The sequence below is a fragment of the Agelaius phoeniceus genome, chromosome 26 (assembly GCF_051311805.1).
Source record: "Agelaius phoeniceus isolate bAgePho1 chromosome 26, bAgePho1.hap1, whole genome shotgun sequence".
Lineage (NCBI taxonomy): Eukaryota > Metazoa > Chordata > Aves > Passeriformes > Icteridae > Agelaius > Agelaius phoeniceus.
In genome coordinates, this window is record NC_135290.1 from 359,914 (window position 1) to 377,736 (window position 17,823).

The 17,823-nt window shown below is 70.0% G+C and overlaps 1 protein-coding gene across 1 annotated transcript; it reads left to right on the plus strand.

Annotated features, from left to right (window-relative positions):
* The first annotated feature begins 8,630 nt into the window (after positions 1–8,630).
* Positions 8,631–17,724, plus strand: TBX21 (T-box transcription factor 21). Its single transcript, XM_054649766.2, has 6 exons — positions 8,631–9,295; positions 15,490–15,644; positions 15,738–15,859; positions 15,937–16,095; positions 16,821–16,882; positions 16,962–17,724. The coding sequence occupies exons 1-6, from the start codon at positions 8,871–8,873 to the stop codon at positions 17,602–17,604; spliced, it is 1,566 nt and encodes a 521-aa protein (XP_054505741.2). The 5' UTR covers positions 8,631–8,870; the 3' UTR covers positions 17,605–17,724.
* The last annotated feature ends 99 nt before the right edge of the window (positions 17,725–17,823 follow it).

Here is a 17,823-nt window from a genome sequence, read left to right on the forward strand (position 1 = left end):
GGGGATTCTCCGATGCCCTCTGAGTGGCGCTGGGGTCTCACTCCCGGCCGTCCCTTTGTCCTTCCGGGGGATCCCTGCGAGCACCAGCCCGGGGGGGCTGCAGGGACCCCCAGCCCGGCTCGGGGGAGGCGCCGCCATCCCCGTGTCCCCTCCGCGGCGTTTATAGGAAACGGCTCTGCGAGGAAGTGCCCGGCTGGCTGCCCCCGTGAGGGTTTTTTTCCTGCCGTGGGCGCCCCGGGGCTGCGGGGGATCCGGTGTGAGTCAAAGCCGGAGCCCCGGGGTCCAACCGCAAGCCCGGAGCTGCCGTGTCACGGCAGAGCCGCGCCAGAGGCGTTTATAAGAAATGGAGGGGCTGCCCTGAGGGGGAGGGACCCCGCTGGCACCGCGGCCGTGCCCGCCACCCCTCGGGGACCGCTGCCCTGGCGCCGGGGCTCGGGTCTCAGCCCGGGGCTGCTGCAAGGGGCCGGGGCTGTTGCGCCTCAGCCTCACAGCTCAGCCCCTGCCCGGCGTGCCTGGATCCCCCCAAAGTGCCCGAACCACCCAAGGGTGCCCTTGTCACACTGAGGTGACCCCAGGCACCTCATCCAGCTGGGGGCCTGCATCACCCCTGAGTGGCTGTGTCCAGGCTGGAAATCCAGTGCCAGCATCACCCTGGGTGCCAGCACCACTCTGGGGTCCTCAGGTCACCCTGGGTGCTTCATCTAACGGGGGGTGCTGGTGCCAGCATCACCCCTGGGTACCTGTACCCAGCTCTGTTCAGGTGCCAGCATCACCCCTGGGTACCTGTACCCAGCTCTGTTCAGGTGCCATCATCACCCCTGGGTACCTGTACCCAGCTCTGTTCAGGTGCCAGCATCACCCCTGGGCACCTGTACCCAGCTCTGTTCCAGGTGCCAGCATCCCTCCAGGGTGCCCCCATCACCCCCAGGTGCCTCAATCCTGTTCCTGCCTCACCCTGGGGTACCCACACCCCGAGCGGGGCTGCTCCTGTGTCCCCCCGGTTCTCCTGTCCCCCCTCCTGTGGCTGCCCTGCTGTCCCCGCTGCCCGCTGGCCCTGTCCCACTCGTGTGCCAGCAGCTCCTGGCCTGTCACAGATGCTCTTCCTGGGGCCAAGGGTGGTGGCACTCGCGGTGCCTGGGGACCTCCTGCCCTGCACACTCCGGGGAAGGCCACGCCGTGTCCCCTCCTGGCCGAGCGGCCGCGGTGTCCCCGCTGCCCGTGACAGGATGGGCTCTTTGCTGTCGCCCCCTCCCCGTGCCCAGCCATGGCGGCCTCGAATGACAGCGCGGGGGGGACAGGGCCCCACACACACGGCACAACCGCGGCCCCGGCTGCCATGTGCCCAGCGCCATCGCGGCTGCCGCGGAGCGACAAGCGCCACCGGGCCCCTCGGGAGCCGCGGGCCGCCCCGGAGCCGCCGCCGCGCTGCGGGGAGGTGACGGAGCCAACGCGCCGTGACACGGGGCTGGCGGAGCCCCCCCCGCCTCGGCCAGCGCCTCGGCAGCGCCCGCCGGGGGCAACTCTCGGCTGTCACAACCCATCTGCGCTGGGGACAGCGTCTGCCGGCGCCGTAAGTGGGGTTAAACTCGGGGTCACCCCCACCGAGCATCCAAAGGGAGGGGGGGTCCTGCTGGAAAGGATCCCCCCCTCCCCAAATCCCTCCGTGTCCCGGCCCCGCTGTCACCAGGGTGGGACGCTCGGGGGGGGACAGTGAGCGCGTCCCCCGGTGCCCCGTGGCTCTCGGGGACAGCAGCGGTGGTGGCCGGGCACGGCGGTGGCCCCAGGGCCGCTGCTCAGCGCTCGCTGCGGGTCACGGCGGCCACGGGGACCCGCGGGGCCCCGGATCCGGCACCCGCCTGAACTGCGGGGAGCGCGGCCAGCGCGGCCAGCGCGGCCCCCCCGGCACCGCGCCGCCCTCCCGGGGTCGCAGCCCAGCGCTGCCGGCTGGATCCGGCCCGATCCCCACCGGGGCTGTCCTGGAGCCCTCCAGGGCCGCGGCGGCCGCGATCTGGGGACAGTCGGGCCCCGCCGGGCCGCAGGAGCCGGTGCCGGGCAGGTGCGGTCTGGGGCCGGGGTCCCAGGGCCCTGGCAGAGGATCGTGGTGTGGGTGCCGAGTCCCCTTCCCCTCACCTCCACCGCCCCCCGTCCTTTTCGTCCCCCCCGCCACCGTCCGGGCTCTCGCGGTGCCGCCGGACCCGCGGGCGGCTCCTTTTAACCCGCGGCTGAAATGAAACCGGCTCCGGCTCCTTCCCCGTGACCTATTTTTAACATTTGATTGGAATCTGTTTGTTTCCTTTTTATTTTCCCCTCCTCTCCTCGCCGTTCCCGCGCGCCGGCCCCGGGTGCGAGCGCGGTGTCAGCCCCGCGTCACATCAATTAACGCGCGCGGGGCGTCATTTGTCACTTCGCATTTCCCCAAGGCCACCTCGCCGTGGCCGCGGCGGTGGCGGGGGGCGCACGCCGGGCTGGGGGTGGCCCCTCCTGGGGTGAGGGGAACGAGGATTCTCCTCCCGCCCCGTGGTTTTGGGGCTGGGGCGGGGGGGAGGAACCGGGACGCGGCTGCCGCCGCCGCCGCCGCCGCCGCCCCTGTCGGTGGGGTCCCGGTGCCGGGCGCGAGGGTCGCTGGCGGGGGCCGGGACACCCGAGTCCGGCCCCCCCCGGCCCCGAGCAGCCGGTGCCGACACCTCCACTTCCGTCGGCAGGGCCCCCTCGGGTATTTTTAACCGCGGGCGCTGCCGCTTGGCACGCTCCGAGCGTCCGTCCCTGCCTCCAGCTGCCTCCCCCGGCCCGCGCCGCCCCCCGCGGCAGCACCGGGGCCTCCGGAGCCGCACCGGGCGCTCCGCGACTGCACGGGACAGGAGCGGGACTGTGGGACTGGGGTGGGCCCGATGGGGCTGACCCGAGCAGGGTGGGACCCCACGGAGCGGGACGGGGCCGTGCGGGGCAGGAGGGGATCCTGTGGGGGATGTCAGTCCCCAAAGAGTGAGGCGGGACCCCACAGAGTGGGGAACCTCTGGAGCAGGATTGGGAGATGGAAAGCAGAAATAGGATCAGACTGTAGGGGAACATGGGACCCTGCAGGGTTGGGCCCTACAGCTCCTGCAGGGCAGAACCTTCCAGATCGTGATGGGATGCTGCGGGACAGGATGGGACCCGGCAGCTGGGACAGTCCCCTGTGGGACAGGACTGGTCCCAGTGGGTCCGGATTGGTCCCAGTGGGTCCGGATTGATCCCATTTGGTCAGAATTGCTCGCAGTGGGGCAGGAGCGGTAGCTGTGGGGCAGGATCCACATCTCCACCCCTTCCGCCGGGCAGGACCATCCTCATCCCCATCCCAGAGGGGTCCAGCCCCCCCATGTCCCCGCGTCACCCACGTCCCCCAGTTCGCGGGACCCCTCCCCTGGCCGGGTCCCGGGCCGGGGGGGCTCCGTGGCGGGCGGGGGCAGCGATCCCGCACACGCGCTGCCCGCGGGGCCCGCGTGTTGTCAGAAGCTGTAGCCCGTGTCTCGCCCGCCGTCCCCCCGCCCGGGCAGCGCACATCACTCCCCGGCCTTCGCCTCCCGCTGACGAAGAGGAAGGGCCGGGGGCGCCGGCCCGGAGCCCCCCGCGCCCCCGTCACGCTAAGCCGGCCGGACAGGGGCTGCAGCCCCGCGGCGCTCCCCAGGGAGCCGCGCTCCGCGCCGAGGATGCGGCTCCCGCTGAGGAAAATCACCTCGTACAGGAGCGGGGCGAGGCGCCGGGCACGGCGGCGGGGGGTGAAACGGACACCCCCGGACCCCCCCGGACCCCCCCGGACTCCCCCGGACTCCCCCGGACTCCCCCGGCCTGGCGCTCGGTGCGGCCTCATGCGCTCACACGGGCGCAGCTGCGTCCCTGCACAGCCGCGGTGCCGCCCTTGCGCACCCCGACACCCACCCGGCCCCCGCGCACACTCGGGGACCCCCTGGCCCCCCCTCGCCCCCCAAGGTGCCCTTGCACACCCAGCCACCCCCCCCGGCCCGTCACACACCTTCGCACACCCACGCAGCCGCTGACGCCCCCGGTGCTGCGGCCCCGGGCGCGGGGGGCGCCCCCGAGGCGGTGACACCCGGACACGGCGGGAGCTGCCCGCGCACGCCGCCGCCTCCCACGCGGGGCTGCCATGGCCGGGGTGAGGAAGAGGAGGAGGGACCGGAGCCCAAGCGCGGATCGGTCTCCGGGGGACAGGAGGGGACAGGAGGGAACAGGGAGCCGCCACCGCTGAGTCCCGGCAGCGGGACCACCGCAGGGAGGGGTTTTGGGGACCCCCGGTGCCACCCAAGCCAGCGCTCCCCGGGGGCTCGGTGACAGCGGGGACGGGGGGCACGGGGGGCACGGGGGGCACGGGGGGCACGGGGGGCACGGGGACAGCGGTGCGGGCGGCGCGGGGCTCAGCACCAGCCGGGTTTTGGGTGGCAGCGGCTGGAACGATGTTAATGACTTTTCTTCCTGTCGCTCTCCTTTTACACCGAGGGCAGCTCCGTAACCAGAGCCGCTTCCTTCCCCGAGATTAAGGAGCCGTCTGCTCGCCCTGCCCGGGCCGCTGACCCCCCCCGCCACCGAACTGTCACCCCCGGCTGGCCCCGGCCTGGCCCTGCTGGGGACACCCGCCCCCGTCACCCTTGGGTGCCCCTTCCCCGCGAGGGCTGAGAATCCTCCCAGAGCCGCCCAGGACTTGGGGTTCGGGGCTCCTCAATGGGAACCGGGCTCGCCGCGACCCCCCCGCTCCCCTCCCTCCCTCCCTCGGTCCCCCCGGGGGGCTCCCCCAAAGCCCGGGGGGGGCGCAGCGCCCGCTGCCAGCTCGGGGGGCGCTGGGGCAGGGAGGGGAGGGTGACAAGGCCGGGCTGAGGAGCCGCGGGCCGGGGGACAGCGGCTGGGACCCCCAAACCCCCCCAGCGCCGGCTCTGCCCGTGCCCACTCGGTGCCACCCGTGACTCCATTTCCCCGCTGGGACTCAGAGGAGCTGGGGGACCTGGCCAGGTCCTGCGGGGGGGACAAAGAGCTCGGGGTGGCCTGGCCGGGGGACGGGAGGGGCCCGGGGGAGGGGGTCAGGAGGGCTCCGGGGGAAAGCGGGGATGCGGCGCTGGCTGCAGGTGGGCGGCGGATGCGGCCCGGGCCGGGGGTCCCGGGGGTGTCAGGTGGCCGGGCCGGGGGTCCCAGGGGGTGTCAGGTGGCCGGGCCGGGGGTCCCGGGGGGTGTCAGGTGGCCGGGCCGGGGGTCCCGGGGGCTGGCAGGTGGCCGGGCCGGGCCGGGGGCCCCGCGGTTTGTGCACTTGGTGGCTCCATGGAACGCTCGTCACCGCGCTGCCTTCGAGCAGCGGCGAGATGCAAATTCCTCTGGGGTGGGGGCAGTATTTTTGTATTTTTGGTTCTCCCTGAGCCCAAATTTAGCCCCCGCGGGTGCCCGGTGCCCTCGTGCTCATTTTAATAATGAAAACAGGAACGATGCCACCGAATGAGAAAATTACCCGCAAGTTTCCCCTGGTTCCTCAGAAGCCAAATTCCACGGCAGAGGCAGAGCCTGCCTGGGGGCTGGGCTGCAGGGGGGCGTGGGGACGCTTCGGGGACACTTTGGGGGCATTCTGGGGACATTTTGGGGGCTACAGAATTGCCCCCCCCCCCGGCTGGGTGCGACCCTCGCCCCTCTGCGGGGTTTTGGTCCCGGGATGATGCCGGGAGTGGGGACATGCGGGGTGGTGGCGCTCCCCAGAGGGGACAGGGGAAATCCGGGGTAATCCCCCACGGAGGGTCCAACCCCCACCCCGCGACCCCCTGGAGACCCCAGGGATGGAGGAAACTGAGGAACGGGGGCGATGCCGGGGTTGGCTCAAGGGACGCAGAGCTCGGTGCCGCCGCTTCGCAAGGGAGGCGGCCCTTGGTGACAAATGTGTCCCCAGCCCCGGGCGCATCCTGCAGCCGCGCCGCTTCCTCCCGGCCCCTCTGTGAGGGCGTTGGGCACCCCCGAAGCCGCGGGGGTGGCCGGGAGGGACCGGGCGCGGCGGCCACACGGAGGTGGCCTCGGCCACCCCGGGCTGCGCGACATCAGCCACCCACAGAGGGGAAACTGAGGCACCAAAGGAGGGGGTTCAAGCCCGAGGAGGTGCCGGAGCTCCCGCGCTGCAGGAAGGGCCCTGCGGGGGTGGATGCCCGGCCCTGGGCAGGGCTGGAGCCCAAATCCCCGCGGTCCCTCTCGGTGGAGGGCCCAGCTCGGGCTCGGAGTGCCCCGAACCAAGGGACGCTGTGACCCAGCGGGGGCCGGGATGTCCCAGAGCATCCCCGTGGCCGGCAATGGAACGGCTGGTGGCTGTTCAAGGTGATGGTCAGGACACGGCTGCTGTCCCTGCTGTCCCTCCCGGCCCTCACGGGGACACCTGTGACAACCATCTCCCCAGGAGTCCCGCCGCGTCTTCCAGTGTCCCTGGTGTCACTTTACGGTGCCAGGGGGAGGCTCAAGGGCGTGAGGACAGGGCCTGTCCCGCCCCTCTGGACCCCGCTGCTGGCCCGGCCAGGCCCGGGAGCCCCGGGGCGGTGGTGGCGGTGGTGGCGGTGGTGGCGGTGCTGGCGGTGGTGGCGGTGGTGGCGGTGGTGGCGGTGGTGGCGGTGGTGGCGGTGGTGGCGCGGGTGGCGGTGGTGGCGCGGGTGGCGGTGGTGGCGGGTCCGCAGCTGCGGCCGCGCTGGGGACCCTGGCGAGCCCGACACCCCCTGGGTGCCACGGCGGCTGCTCCCTCAGCGGGGGGGTGTCCCTGTGAATTTGTCCTCGGCGGCGATGGCAGAACGGGGATGAATTAGCGCGTGGTGATGTCAGGAGCGCTGGTGCCTCGGCGCTCGCTCCCCCCCCGTTAATGAGTCGCTCCCCCCATCCTTAACCCCCCTCCGGCCTTGATTTTCCCTCCTAGAAAAAAACAATTCTGGAAATTTCCTTGGTTTCCTTCATTTTCTCACTTGGGCTCTCGGCGTGGGGGTCCCTGCTGGGTGGGTGGGAAGGGGGTGGCAGCGCCCTGGGGGTCTGGGGGTGCCCCGGAGGGTGGGGACAGCCGGACGGGGCGATGCTGGCCCCACCGCCATCCTCAGGGAACCAGAAAATGCAGGGAGGGGGCGGTGGGGGCAGCAGGGGGAGCTTTGCATAGAGATTGAAGGCCGGGACCCCTCTGAACAATGGCAGCGCTGCAAGGGCGGCCCGAATGGCTGCTAAGGTGCGTGTGCTGGGGCAGTGCAGAACCGCCGGGACAGCCCGGGACAGCCCGGGACACCCCCGGACACCCCCGGACACCCCGGGACACCCCGGGACACCCCCGGACACCCCCGGGACACCCCCGAGCCTGGGGACCCGGGGATCCCGTCCCGGCCGCCCTGCCCATCCTTAACTCGCCATTTCCTCCTGCTGGGCTGGGCCGCTCCGGGGAGGGGCAGCGCTGTCCCCATTCTTCATCCCCGTCCCTGTGACCGACCCGTCCCCATCCCGGGCCACATCCTCATCCCTGTCCCCATCCTTATCTGTGCCCTCATCTCCACCTCTGTCATCCTCATCCGCGTTCCCATCTCCAATCCTGTCCCCATGCCCATTCGTGTCCCTTGTCCCCATCCCTGTCCCCATCCCCAGTCCTGTCTCATCTTCATCCCCACTGCTGTCTCCATTCCTGTCCCATGCCCCCATCTCTGTCTCTGTCCCTATTCCTGTCCCCATACCCAGTCCTGTCCTTGTCCCCATCCCTATCCCTGTCTCCTGTCCCCATTCCCATCCCTTGTCCCCATTCCTGTCCCCATCCTCAGTCCCATCCCCTGTCCCCATTCCTGTCCCCGGGGTCACACCCATGACCCTGATCCCCGGGGGTCCCGGTGTGGGTTCGGTACCGCCCCCCGTGTCCCCCTGTCCGTCCGTGCCCACCCCAGCTCCAGCGGGGTCCCCCAGCTGCCAGGAGCGGGGACAGCGGCAGTGCCACCGTCCCTGGGTGCGCTCTGGGGGTGGCACCGCGCCGCTGGCAATGGAAAATATCGACGGGACCGGGCTGGGCTCCTGCCAGGGGCCGCGGCCACGGCGGGGACAGCGCCTGGGGGGGCTCCGGGGGGCACCGGGACTTCCCCGGGCACCGCGGGGTCAAGGACAGGGGCCGGGATGGCCTGGCCCGGGCTGGGCACGGGACAGGGCACAGGGGTGGGCACGGCTGGGCCCGGCTGAGCCTCCCGGGGATCTCAGGCCACCCCAAAACAGAGAAGGGGAGGGGGACCAGGAGCCCTCAGTGTCACCCCCCCAGCGCGTGCAGCGTCACCAGAGCAGGGGAGGACCCGAATTGTCCCTTCCCTGTGTCCCCCCTGAGCCCCAAACAGCGACAGGAGCGTGGCCCCCGTGTCCCCCTGTCCCCGCGCTGTCCCTGCCGCCATCCCTGTCCCCGTCCCGCGCTCCCGCGTCCCCTGCCCGTGTCCCCCGTCCCGTGCCCGCTCCCCGCGTGTCGCGGTCCCCGCGCTGTCCCCGGCCCGCCCCCGGCCCGCCCCGCTCGGGGCTGGGGAGGGGCTGCAGGCGGAGCTCGGCAGCGGAGCCGCTTCTTTGGATAAGAGGCGCGGGGCCGGGCAGGTGGAGCGCGTGAGGCACCGGCACCGGCACCGGCAGCGGGCGCGGAGCCCCCGCGGCACTTTCGGGGTTTTTCCGGCTGCTTTTGGGGATTTTTGCCGGGTTGGTTTTTTTGCCCCCGCTCCCTCTTGGCCGTCCCGGAGCCGCCGCCGCCGCTCGGGGCCGCCCCGGTAGCACCGGGCATGGAGGGGGCGGCGGGAGCGCGGCCGGGCGGGCAGCGCTGAGCGGCGCCGGGCCCCGGGGACCCCCATGAGCGGCTGAGCGGGGCCGGCGCCCCCCGCCCGTCCATGGGCGCGCTGGAGCCGGGCACCGGAGCCCCCCGGCCCGCCGCCCCCATGCTCAGCGCCGCCGCCGGCTTCGCCAAGGAGCCGCCGGGCCCGCGGGACGCCGCCGCCGCCGCTTTCTTCGGTGATGGAGGGGCACCGGAACCGGGAGCCCCCCCGCTCCCTTACGGCGCTCCCGGCGGCTTCGGCGGCCGCTTCCTGGGGCCGTGCCCGCCGTACCGGGCGCCGCCGCCCCCCGCCCCGCCGCTGGAAGGTTACGCGGGCGCCGAGGGCGGGTTCGGCGGCGGGGGGGGCCCGCTGTGCCCCCCGCTCTGTGCCCTGCCCGGGTACCGGGCGGCCGGGAAGGTGCAGGTGATGCTCAACAATTTCCCGCTCTGGGCCAAGTTCCACAAGCACCAGACCGAGATGATCATCACCAAGCAGGGCAGGTGAGCACCGGGGGCACCGGGGACCACCGGGGACCGCCGGAGAGCCGGGGGCACCGGGAGGGCCTGGAGGGGACTGGGCTGGGCTGGACAGGGACGGAGCGGGACAGGGGCCGGCGGGGACCGGGCCGTGCGGGGACAGGGAAGGGTCTCGAGACGTGTGAGGCGACGGAGGGGACGAGGTGGGGATACCGAGGGGAACCTGAGAGCCCCGGGGGAACGGGGCCGCCGCCGCAGAGATGGGCAGCGCCACCGGCACCGGGCAGGGCGGGGGTCCCGTGTCGGCACCGGGGGTGCGGGGATGGGGACACAGCAGTGACGGGGTGGGACAGACCCCGTGAGGGGCTGGGGGGGTCCTGCCTCGCCTCCCCAAAGGGCTGGAAGGGCGGGAGGTGTTTGTGGAGCTGGGGGTGTAAGATGGGACCCCCGTCCCCTCGTGGGTTTTACGAAAAGCCTGGGAGGGGGAGGCAAAGCATCCCTGAATTCTCCTGGTGCTGTTTCCTCGGGGGTTGAGGTTTGTGGGAAGCAGAAAAGGGTCTGGGGGTGTCCCCAGCTGTGTCAGGGAGGGACAGGGGGGTCACGGGGGTGGCAGCGGTGGCGGCGCTGCCTGGGGCCCGCGGGCGGCTCTGATCCGGCCCCAGCCCACGGGCCGGATCCGGAGCTCGGCCCTGCAACAAGTGCAGAGGAGCTGCTGCCACCCCAGGGCGCCGTGGGCGGGTGGGTGGCACCTGTCCCCTCCCTGTCCCCTCCCTGTCCCCTCTCTGGGCTGGAAACCCCCCGAGCTCTGTGACCAGGGCAGGGGCAGCGTTTTGGGCACGTCCCGGCTGCCAAAATCGCCCTTGATGACGCCACCGCCGGGCACTCGCTGTCCCCGCCGTGCTGGGCTGCAGATTTGGGGGCTGGAGAGGATTGGGGATTTTGGGGGCTCTGCCCGAACCCCAGTTTGGGGGGTCTGGGCACCACACAGGCCCTGTGGGGCCGTGGAGTCGCCAGGACGTGGAGCAAGGGGACTCCAAAATGTCAACCCCGTCCTTGGGCCCCACATTGGGGTGATGAGGATGAGGAGAACCCACCCTGGGCTGCACTTTGGGGTCCCCTGGCAATGGGATCACGGCAGGGATCCCACACAGCCCTGCCGCCCCCAGATCACCCCGAGGGGCCCCCAAACCCCGAGGCAAGAGCTGCGCCCCCGCTCTGTGCCCTCAGCAGCTGGCACGGCCCCCCCAGCCCCTGCTGCCCCCCGTGCCCGGGGTCCCTCGGTGTCCCCTCGGCCGCACACAGACGGTGTCACTTCGATGCTGAGCCCGACCTGCTGGATGCGGTGGAAGTCTAAACACGTTAGGGCCGCTTGGTTTGGCACGGCCGAGCCCGGGGACGCTGCGAGCCCGGCACGGAGGGGGGGACGCGTCCCCAGGGGGTGGCAGGGGGGCGGCCACCCCAATTTGTTGTTTGTCGCCCGCCACCCCTCAGGCCCCGCAGGAATGTGCTGGAATTCCGCTTTCCCCCCCCTTTTGTGCTCTCTTTCCCAGCTGGGTGCTGGGGATGTGCCCTCCCCGCCGTGTCACAGCCGGAGCTGAGGGTCTGGAGACTGAGGCGGCCCCGCAGATCCCACCCCCCCTGCCCCCTGCGCCTCTGCTTTCCTCTCCCAGCCTGAAACCGCCGATTTTGGGGTTTTTTCCCCATCTCCATCCCCTGCCACGGCGGGGCTGCGGCCTGGGGGGGTTTGCCCGCCTCAGGGGGGGCTCACGCAAGCCCAGCCCATGGGGAGCGTCAAACCCCGAGCCACAGAACATCCGTTTCCCCCGACCCTGAGCTGCTCTTGCAGCGTGCAGGGCCGGGCTGCAGCGCTGCAGAGACAGGAAAGAAACCCCAGCGGGGCTCGAGGGAGCCGTGAGCCCCAAAGGGGACCCCAAAGCCCGGGCTGGGGGCTCTGGGGCAGGGAGGGCGCTCGGTCCCGTCCCGCCGTGGCTCTGGGACCGCGTCCCGCCCGCTCCTCAGCACCGACGGGTGCAGGACCCGGGGGGATCCAGCCTGGGGGGACACGGGGGCGCTGGGCGGAGCTGGCCAGGCCTGTGATTGACCCTGCTGGCACCGCTCCTGCTGTCCCGTGCCAGCCCGAGCCATGCCCGCCTGAGCCGTGCCAGCCTGAGCCGTGCCCGCCTGAGCCGTGCCAGCCCGAGTGTTCCAGCCTGAGCCGTGCCCGCCTGTCCTGGGCCACCCCAGCCCAACCATCCCCGTGCAGACCAACCCCGGCCGGCTTCACACGACTGTCCCTGTCCCCATCCGTGTCCCCATCCCTGCCCCTGTCCCCGTCCCTGTCCCTGTCCCCATCCCTACCCCTGTCCCCATCCCTGTCCCCGTCCCTGTCCCCGCTGTGTCCCCCGTGGCTCCTGGGGCCCGGCAGGGCAGGATTCCTGCAGAAACCCCCAGGACTCGCCTGCACCCTGGCAGTGCCAGGCACAGGGAATTCCTGCCGGGGCTGGCTCTGCCCTTTGGGGTGACACAGGGGCTGGCCCTGTGCTTTGGGGTGACACAGGGACTGGCACTGCTTTTTGGGGTGACACAGGGGCTGGCTCTGCCCTTCGGGGTGACACAGGGGCTGGCTCTGCCCTTCGGGGTGACACAGGGGCTGGCTCTGCCCTTTGGGATCTTTTGGGGCACTGCCTTTTGGGACAGGGCCCGTCTTTGCATTTTGAAGGGACTCGGGGGCTGGCCCTGTGCTTTGGGGTGACACAGGGCCTGGCTTTGCCTTTCGAGGGGACACAGAAGGGCTGTCCCTGTCACAGGGGACACGAGGGGCTGTCTCTGCACTTGGAGGTGGCTCAGAGCCGCCTTTGGGGGTGCAGGGGCTCTCTCTGTGTTTGGGGACACCAGGGACGGCTTTGCCTTCAGACAGGACACTGGGGTGGCTTTGGGGACACAAAGTGGCTTTGATCTGAGGGGTGGCCGTGCCTGAGGAGGGTCCCCAGAGGTGGCAGCGCATTCTGGGGGCCCTGGGGATGGCTCTCTGGGCTGGCAGGGCTGGGGACACGCAGGGCCCGGCCGGCAGCTCGGCGGGGTTGGTGCAGACACGTTGTGACTTGTCACCGTGTCCCTCTGTGCTGTGACATTTGGCTGTGCCCCGTCACCCACACGGGCGGTGCAGCTGTGCTGTGCAGATGTGCCGAGCCACACAGCCCTGCCGTGTCACCAGCTGCCACCGGGACTCGTCCAGATGTGCCACCGCGCTGTGGCACCACGGCGTGCATTGCCATGTCCCTGTGCCATGTCCCCATGCCATGTCCCCGTGCCATGTCACCGTGCCATGTCCCTGTGCCATGTCCCTGTGCCATGTCCCCGTGCCATGTCACCGTGCCATGTCACCATGCCATGTCACCGTGCCATGTCCCCCTGCCATGTCACCGTGCCATGTCCCCCTGCCATGTGTTGGTGTGTCACCATGTCCAGCAGCTCTTCCATGTCACCATGCCATACATTGATGTGTCCCATGTCATGTCACTGTGCCATGTCACCGTGCCATACATTGATGTGTCACCACTGTTCCATGTCACCGTGCCTTGCATTGCCGTGCCACCACGCCATGTCACGCTGCCCTGTGCCCTGTGCCGTGCAGCGGGGGCTGGCCCGTGTCCCGTGTCCCATGTCCTGTGTCCCATGTCCTGTTCCCGTGTCCCGTGTCCCTTGTCCTGTGTCCCTTGTCCTGTTCCCGTGTCCCGTGTCCCACGCGGCCCCGGTGGCTCCTGTGGTCCCTGCGCTGCTGCCAGGTGAGGAGGAGGATGAGGATGAGGATGAGGATGAGGATGAGGAGGAGGAGGAGGAGGAGGATGAGGAGGAGGATGAGGAGGAGGATGAGGATGAGGATGAGGATGAGGATGAGGATGAGGAGGCTCAGGAAGCCGCAGCCCCCCCGAGCCTGCCGGGGGCTGGGGAGGCTCTGCCGGGGGTTTGGAGCCCCCGGGCCTCCTTTGCTCCACCTGGCCGCCCTCCGTGTGTCCCCAGCCCCGCAGTGTCCCCAGCTGTCCCCAGCTGTCCCCTCGGTGTCCCCTCGGTGTCCCCTCGGTGTCCCGGTGCCGCACCGAGCGCCTGAACGAAACCGTCCGAGGGCGGAACCAGCGGTGCCCACCCGCCTTTTGGGGAGGGGGCACCTCCCAAACCGCAGCGCCCGGGCCCGGGGGAGCCGAGGGCTGCCCGGGCCGGGCTCGGGCTCCGGGGGTTTAAAAATAAAGGCGAGGCGAGCGCGGTTTCGGCTGCTGCCCCCGCCCTGCCGTGCCCGTGCGGTTTCCCCGCAGCGTGTGAGCGCCGGGGCTCGGCTGGCAGCGCGGGGGACGCGCTGGGGAGAGAAAGGCAAAAAAAACCAACCAAACCAGCCCAAAAAAGCTGTTTTTTTGTTGGTTTTTTTTTTTTCCTCTGTGCTCCCTGCAGAGCTGGGCCGGTGCAGCAGAGCGCTGGGAGCTCGGCCCGGCCGGGGCCCAGCCTCGGCTCGCAGCTCCCGGGTGGTTTTTAATGCGGTCGCGATTTTCGATCAGCGGCTGGAACCCCCCGTGCTCGCTGATGTGAGCAGATGCGAGCCCGCGGGGCCGGCCCCTGTGGGGACACAGAGGGGACAGCGGGGTCTGAGCGCGCTCGGGGGCACCTGGGGGGACCTGGGCACGCCCGGGATGCTCGGGGACAGCGCCGGTCCCGAGCACGGGCAGCTCCTCAGCCCGGCTGCTGCTGGCTCCGCTGCTTTCTCTTCTTACTTCTCTTTTAATCTTTTTCTTTATCTTCATCTTTATCTTCTTCTTTATCGCTTTCTTTATCGTCTCTTTATTCTTATTCTTGCTATTTTCATGCTCTTGTTTTTAGTCTTTATCTTCTCCTTCTTTCTCTTCTCCTCCTGATTCTTCATTTTTTCCTCTTATTTTTTTCATAGTTTTTCATTTTTCTCTTCCTTTTTCTACTTCTTTTTCTATTTCATCTTCCTCCCCCGCCCCTTCTTTTTCTTAATCTTAATTTTCTTCTATTTTCTTTTTCTGTATATTTTTTTTTCTTCTCATTTTTTTCTTTCTCTTTCTATTTTTTTTTTCTTTTTCTTCTCTTTCTTTTTCAATTCCTCACTCTCTCGCAAGGGCAATTTTGAGTCAGCCTCCACCCGCTGACTTTTCTTTCCACTGCTCTTCCCCCGGCCCCGCTTCCTGCAGGGGGGGGCCGGACCCCCCTTTTCCCCTCGTGTCCCCCGTCCCCTCAGGAATTGGGGGTGAAGATTCCCCGGGTGGGGAATTGAGGGGTGGTGGCGCTGGTGGCGTTCTGGAGGGGGTGACATTAATGGGGTGACCGGACAGCAGCGGGGGGGGGGGACACCGGTGTCCAGCTCCGGCCATCGGGGCTCCAGGAGTTGCCAAAATTCCATGGCCGGGAGCCACGGGGGGGCCTGAACTGGTGCCCACGGCCGCGGCTGGAGGCCCTGACACCAACCAGGGCCACTGGGAATACTGGGGATACTGGGGATACTGGGAATACTGGGGATAGTGGGGATACTGGGGATACTGGGGATACTGGGGCTATTTGGGACACTGGGGCTACTGGGGCCACTGGGGATACTGGGGATACTGGGGACACTGGGGATACTGGGGATACTGGAGATACTGGGGCTATTGGGGATACTGGGGATACTGGGGATACTGGGGACATTGGGGACACTGGGGATACTGGGGATAGTGGGGACACTGGGGCTGCTGGGGATACTGGGGATACTGGGGCTATTGGGGACACTGGGGGCACTGGGGGCACTGGGGGCACTGGGATGAGTCCCCACGAGGGGCAGAGCAGCGGGCAGAGCTGTCCCAGGGCAGCGCCCCTGTGGTTTCAGGGGACGCCCGGGAGGCAGCGGGTGCAGCCCCGGGGGGGTGGCAGCTGCCACCCCGTGGTCCCCCCCGGTGCCACCGTGTCCCCTTCCTGCCCTTGGCGCGGGCTGGCGCCCGGCCCGAAATAGCAGCGGTGTTGGTTTCCGATCCGGAAGGTGCCTGGGGAGGGGGAGGAAGGTGCCGGGGGGGCTCGGCCCCGAGAGCAGCCCCCAGCAGCTGCCGGGGTCACTCAGCTGCTCGCGGGCAGCGGGGGGGGGCAGCGCCTGCCTCAGTTTCCCCATCATCCCCAAACTGCCCGGTGCGCACGGGCCGGGCGGGGGGGTGACGGTGTCTGTGCCTCTGTCCCCTGCCCAGGCGAATGTTCCCCTTCCTCAGCTTCAGCCTGTCGGGGCTGAACCCCGCGGCGCACTACAGCGTCTGCGTGGACGTGGTGCTGGTGGACCAGCACCACTGGCGCTACCAGGGCGGCAAGTGGGTGCAGTGCGGGAAGGCCGAGGGCAGCATGCCAGGTACGGGCCCTTCATCCCCCCTCCTCCTCCTCCTCCTCACCGTCCGGCCGCTGCCGGGGCGGGGGTGACGCCGTGGCCGCTGTCCCCGCCCAGGGAACCGCCTGTACCTGCACCCCGACTCGCCCAACACGGGCGCGCACTGGATGCGGCAGGAGGTTTCCTTCGGGAAGCTGAAGCTCACCAACAACAAGGGAGCCTCCAACAACGTCGGACAGGTGAGGGGAGGGTCCCGCCGCCCTGGCAGCTCGCTGCGACCCCCCCTGACCGCTGGCCGTCCCGTTTTACCCCGCAGATGATCGTGCTGCAGTCGCTGCACAAGTACCAGCCGCGGCTGCACGTCACGGAGGTGAAGGAGGGCGAGGGGGAGGACGGGTACCCCTCCCCGCACACCCACACCTTCGCCTTCCCCGAGACCCAGTTCATCGCCGTCACCGCCTACCAGAACGCCGACGTGAGTGCGAGCCCCCCGCCAGCCCCCAGCATGGAACCCCCCAAAAACCCCCCAAGAGCACAAAAATCCCAGCAACGCCCGCAGCGGCCTCCCAGAAACCAGCTGGGATATCCCAGTGCCACCACAGCCACCCAAAACCGCCCCCAGGGCAGCCCCGTTAATCCCCCAGCAGCATCCGGGGGGTGCTGGGCTTCAGGGAAACCCCCCGGCCTTGGACCAGGCCACCCCCGCCTGCCAGCACCCAGGGCTGCAGCATCCCTGCGACCCCAGGTACATCCCCTCGGCATCCCAGGATCGTCCCCTGCATCCCCTCGGCAACCCAGGATCGTCCCCTGCATCCCCCCAGCATCCCAGGGGCCTCCCAGTGCTGCCTGCATCCCCTGAGACTTCCAGAACCACCCCCTGGTCCCCTCAGCACCCACCATCCCTCCCAGAACCATCTCACGCATTCCCACAACATCCCAGGATCTCCCCCTGCATCCCCTCGGCATCCCAGGGGCCTCCCAGTGCCCTCAGATCCCCTCAGGTTTCCAGAGCCTCCCCTGGATCCCTTCAGTCTCCCCCAGGTTCCCCATTACCCCCCAGGACCATCTCTCACATCCCAGTTCCCCCCCAAACCCCTTCAGCGCCCCCCAGCACCCCCTGCCCAGGCGAAGGGCGGGATTCTGCTGGGATGGGGGGAAAGGAACGAGCCGCCAGCAGCGCCCCCAACCACATTCCCCCAGATCACGCAGCTGAAGATCGACCACAACCCCTTCGCCAAAGGATTCCGGGACAACTTTGACTCGTGAGTGTCACCCCCGCTCCCCTCCCGGCCCCATCGGGCGGGAGCAGCCCCCCAAAACCCGCACCGTGTGTCCCCCCAGGATGTACCCGGGCCCGGAGAGCGAGCGCCTGACGCCGTCCCCGCCGGAGGCTCCGGGCTGCCAGCAGCTGCTGCCGGCGCCGCGCTTCCAGCCCTTCCTGCCCGAGCAGTTCCCGCTGCCCCCGGGCCGCTTCTTCGGGGGGGAGCGGGGGCCGGCAGCGCTGCCCCTGCCCCCCAAGGACGCCCCGTCCTGGTTCTTCCCCCCGCAGCAGCCGCCGGGCCCCGGCGCGCTGGACTACGGCGGCTACGAGGGCGGCTACGGGGGGGGCAAAGCGCTGCCCTACGGGGTGAAGCCGCTGCCGCTGCCGCCCGGGCCGCACCCGCCCCTGCCCTTCTACCCCGCCGAGGGCCCGGGCGGCTTCGCGGGCGGCTGGAGCCCCGCGCAGTTCGGCCCTAAGGGCGGCGCCGCGGCCCTGGGCTGGTACCGGGAGCCCCGCGAGGAGAAGGGCAAGGAGCTGGAGGGCTGGGGCAGCGAGGCCCCCGCCGGGGACCCCTCGGACTCGGGGCTGTACGAGTGCAAGCGGCGCCGCGTGTCCCCCCCGTACCCCTCGAGCACCGAGAGCTCCTCCCCGCCCCGCAACGGCGACAGCTACGACAAGGAGCCGCTCACCGACGGCGGCTACTACGGCTACTACGGCAACTGAGGCACGGCGGGGCTCAGAGCCTCCCCGGACACCCCAAATCTGCGTCCCGTGTGCCCCCCAGCCCCACATCCCGGGGCTCAGCCTGACAATCAGCCCCCGGTGCCACCCCGGAGCGGCGGCGGGGGCCAGCGGGGAGGGCAGGGCGGGGAGGGCGGTGGGGAGGGGGTTGTTTTTTGGTGTGGGTGGTTTTTAAGGGAGGGGGGTAATGCTGAAGTATTT

Bases quoted from the DNA above. Each gene is read 5' to 3' on its own strand.
- TBX21 (XM_054649766.2), top strand. From the start codon at position 8,871: ATGGGCGCGCTGGAGCCGGGCACCGGAGCCCCCCGGCCCGCCGCCCCC. The intron at 15,645-15,737 runs GTACGGGCCCTT...GTCCCCGCCCAG, and splicing joins GGCCGAGGGCAGCATGCCAG to GGAACCGCCTGTACCTGCAC. The intron at 16,096-16,820 runs GTGAGTGCGAGC...ACATTCCCCCAG, and splicing joins CCGCCTACCAGAACGCCGAC to ATCACGCAGCTGAAGATCGA.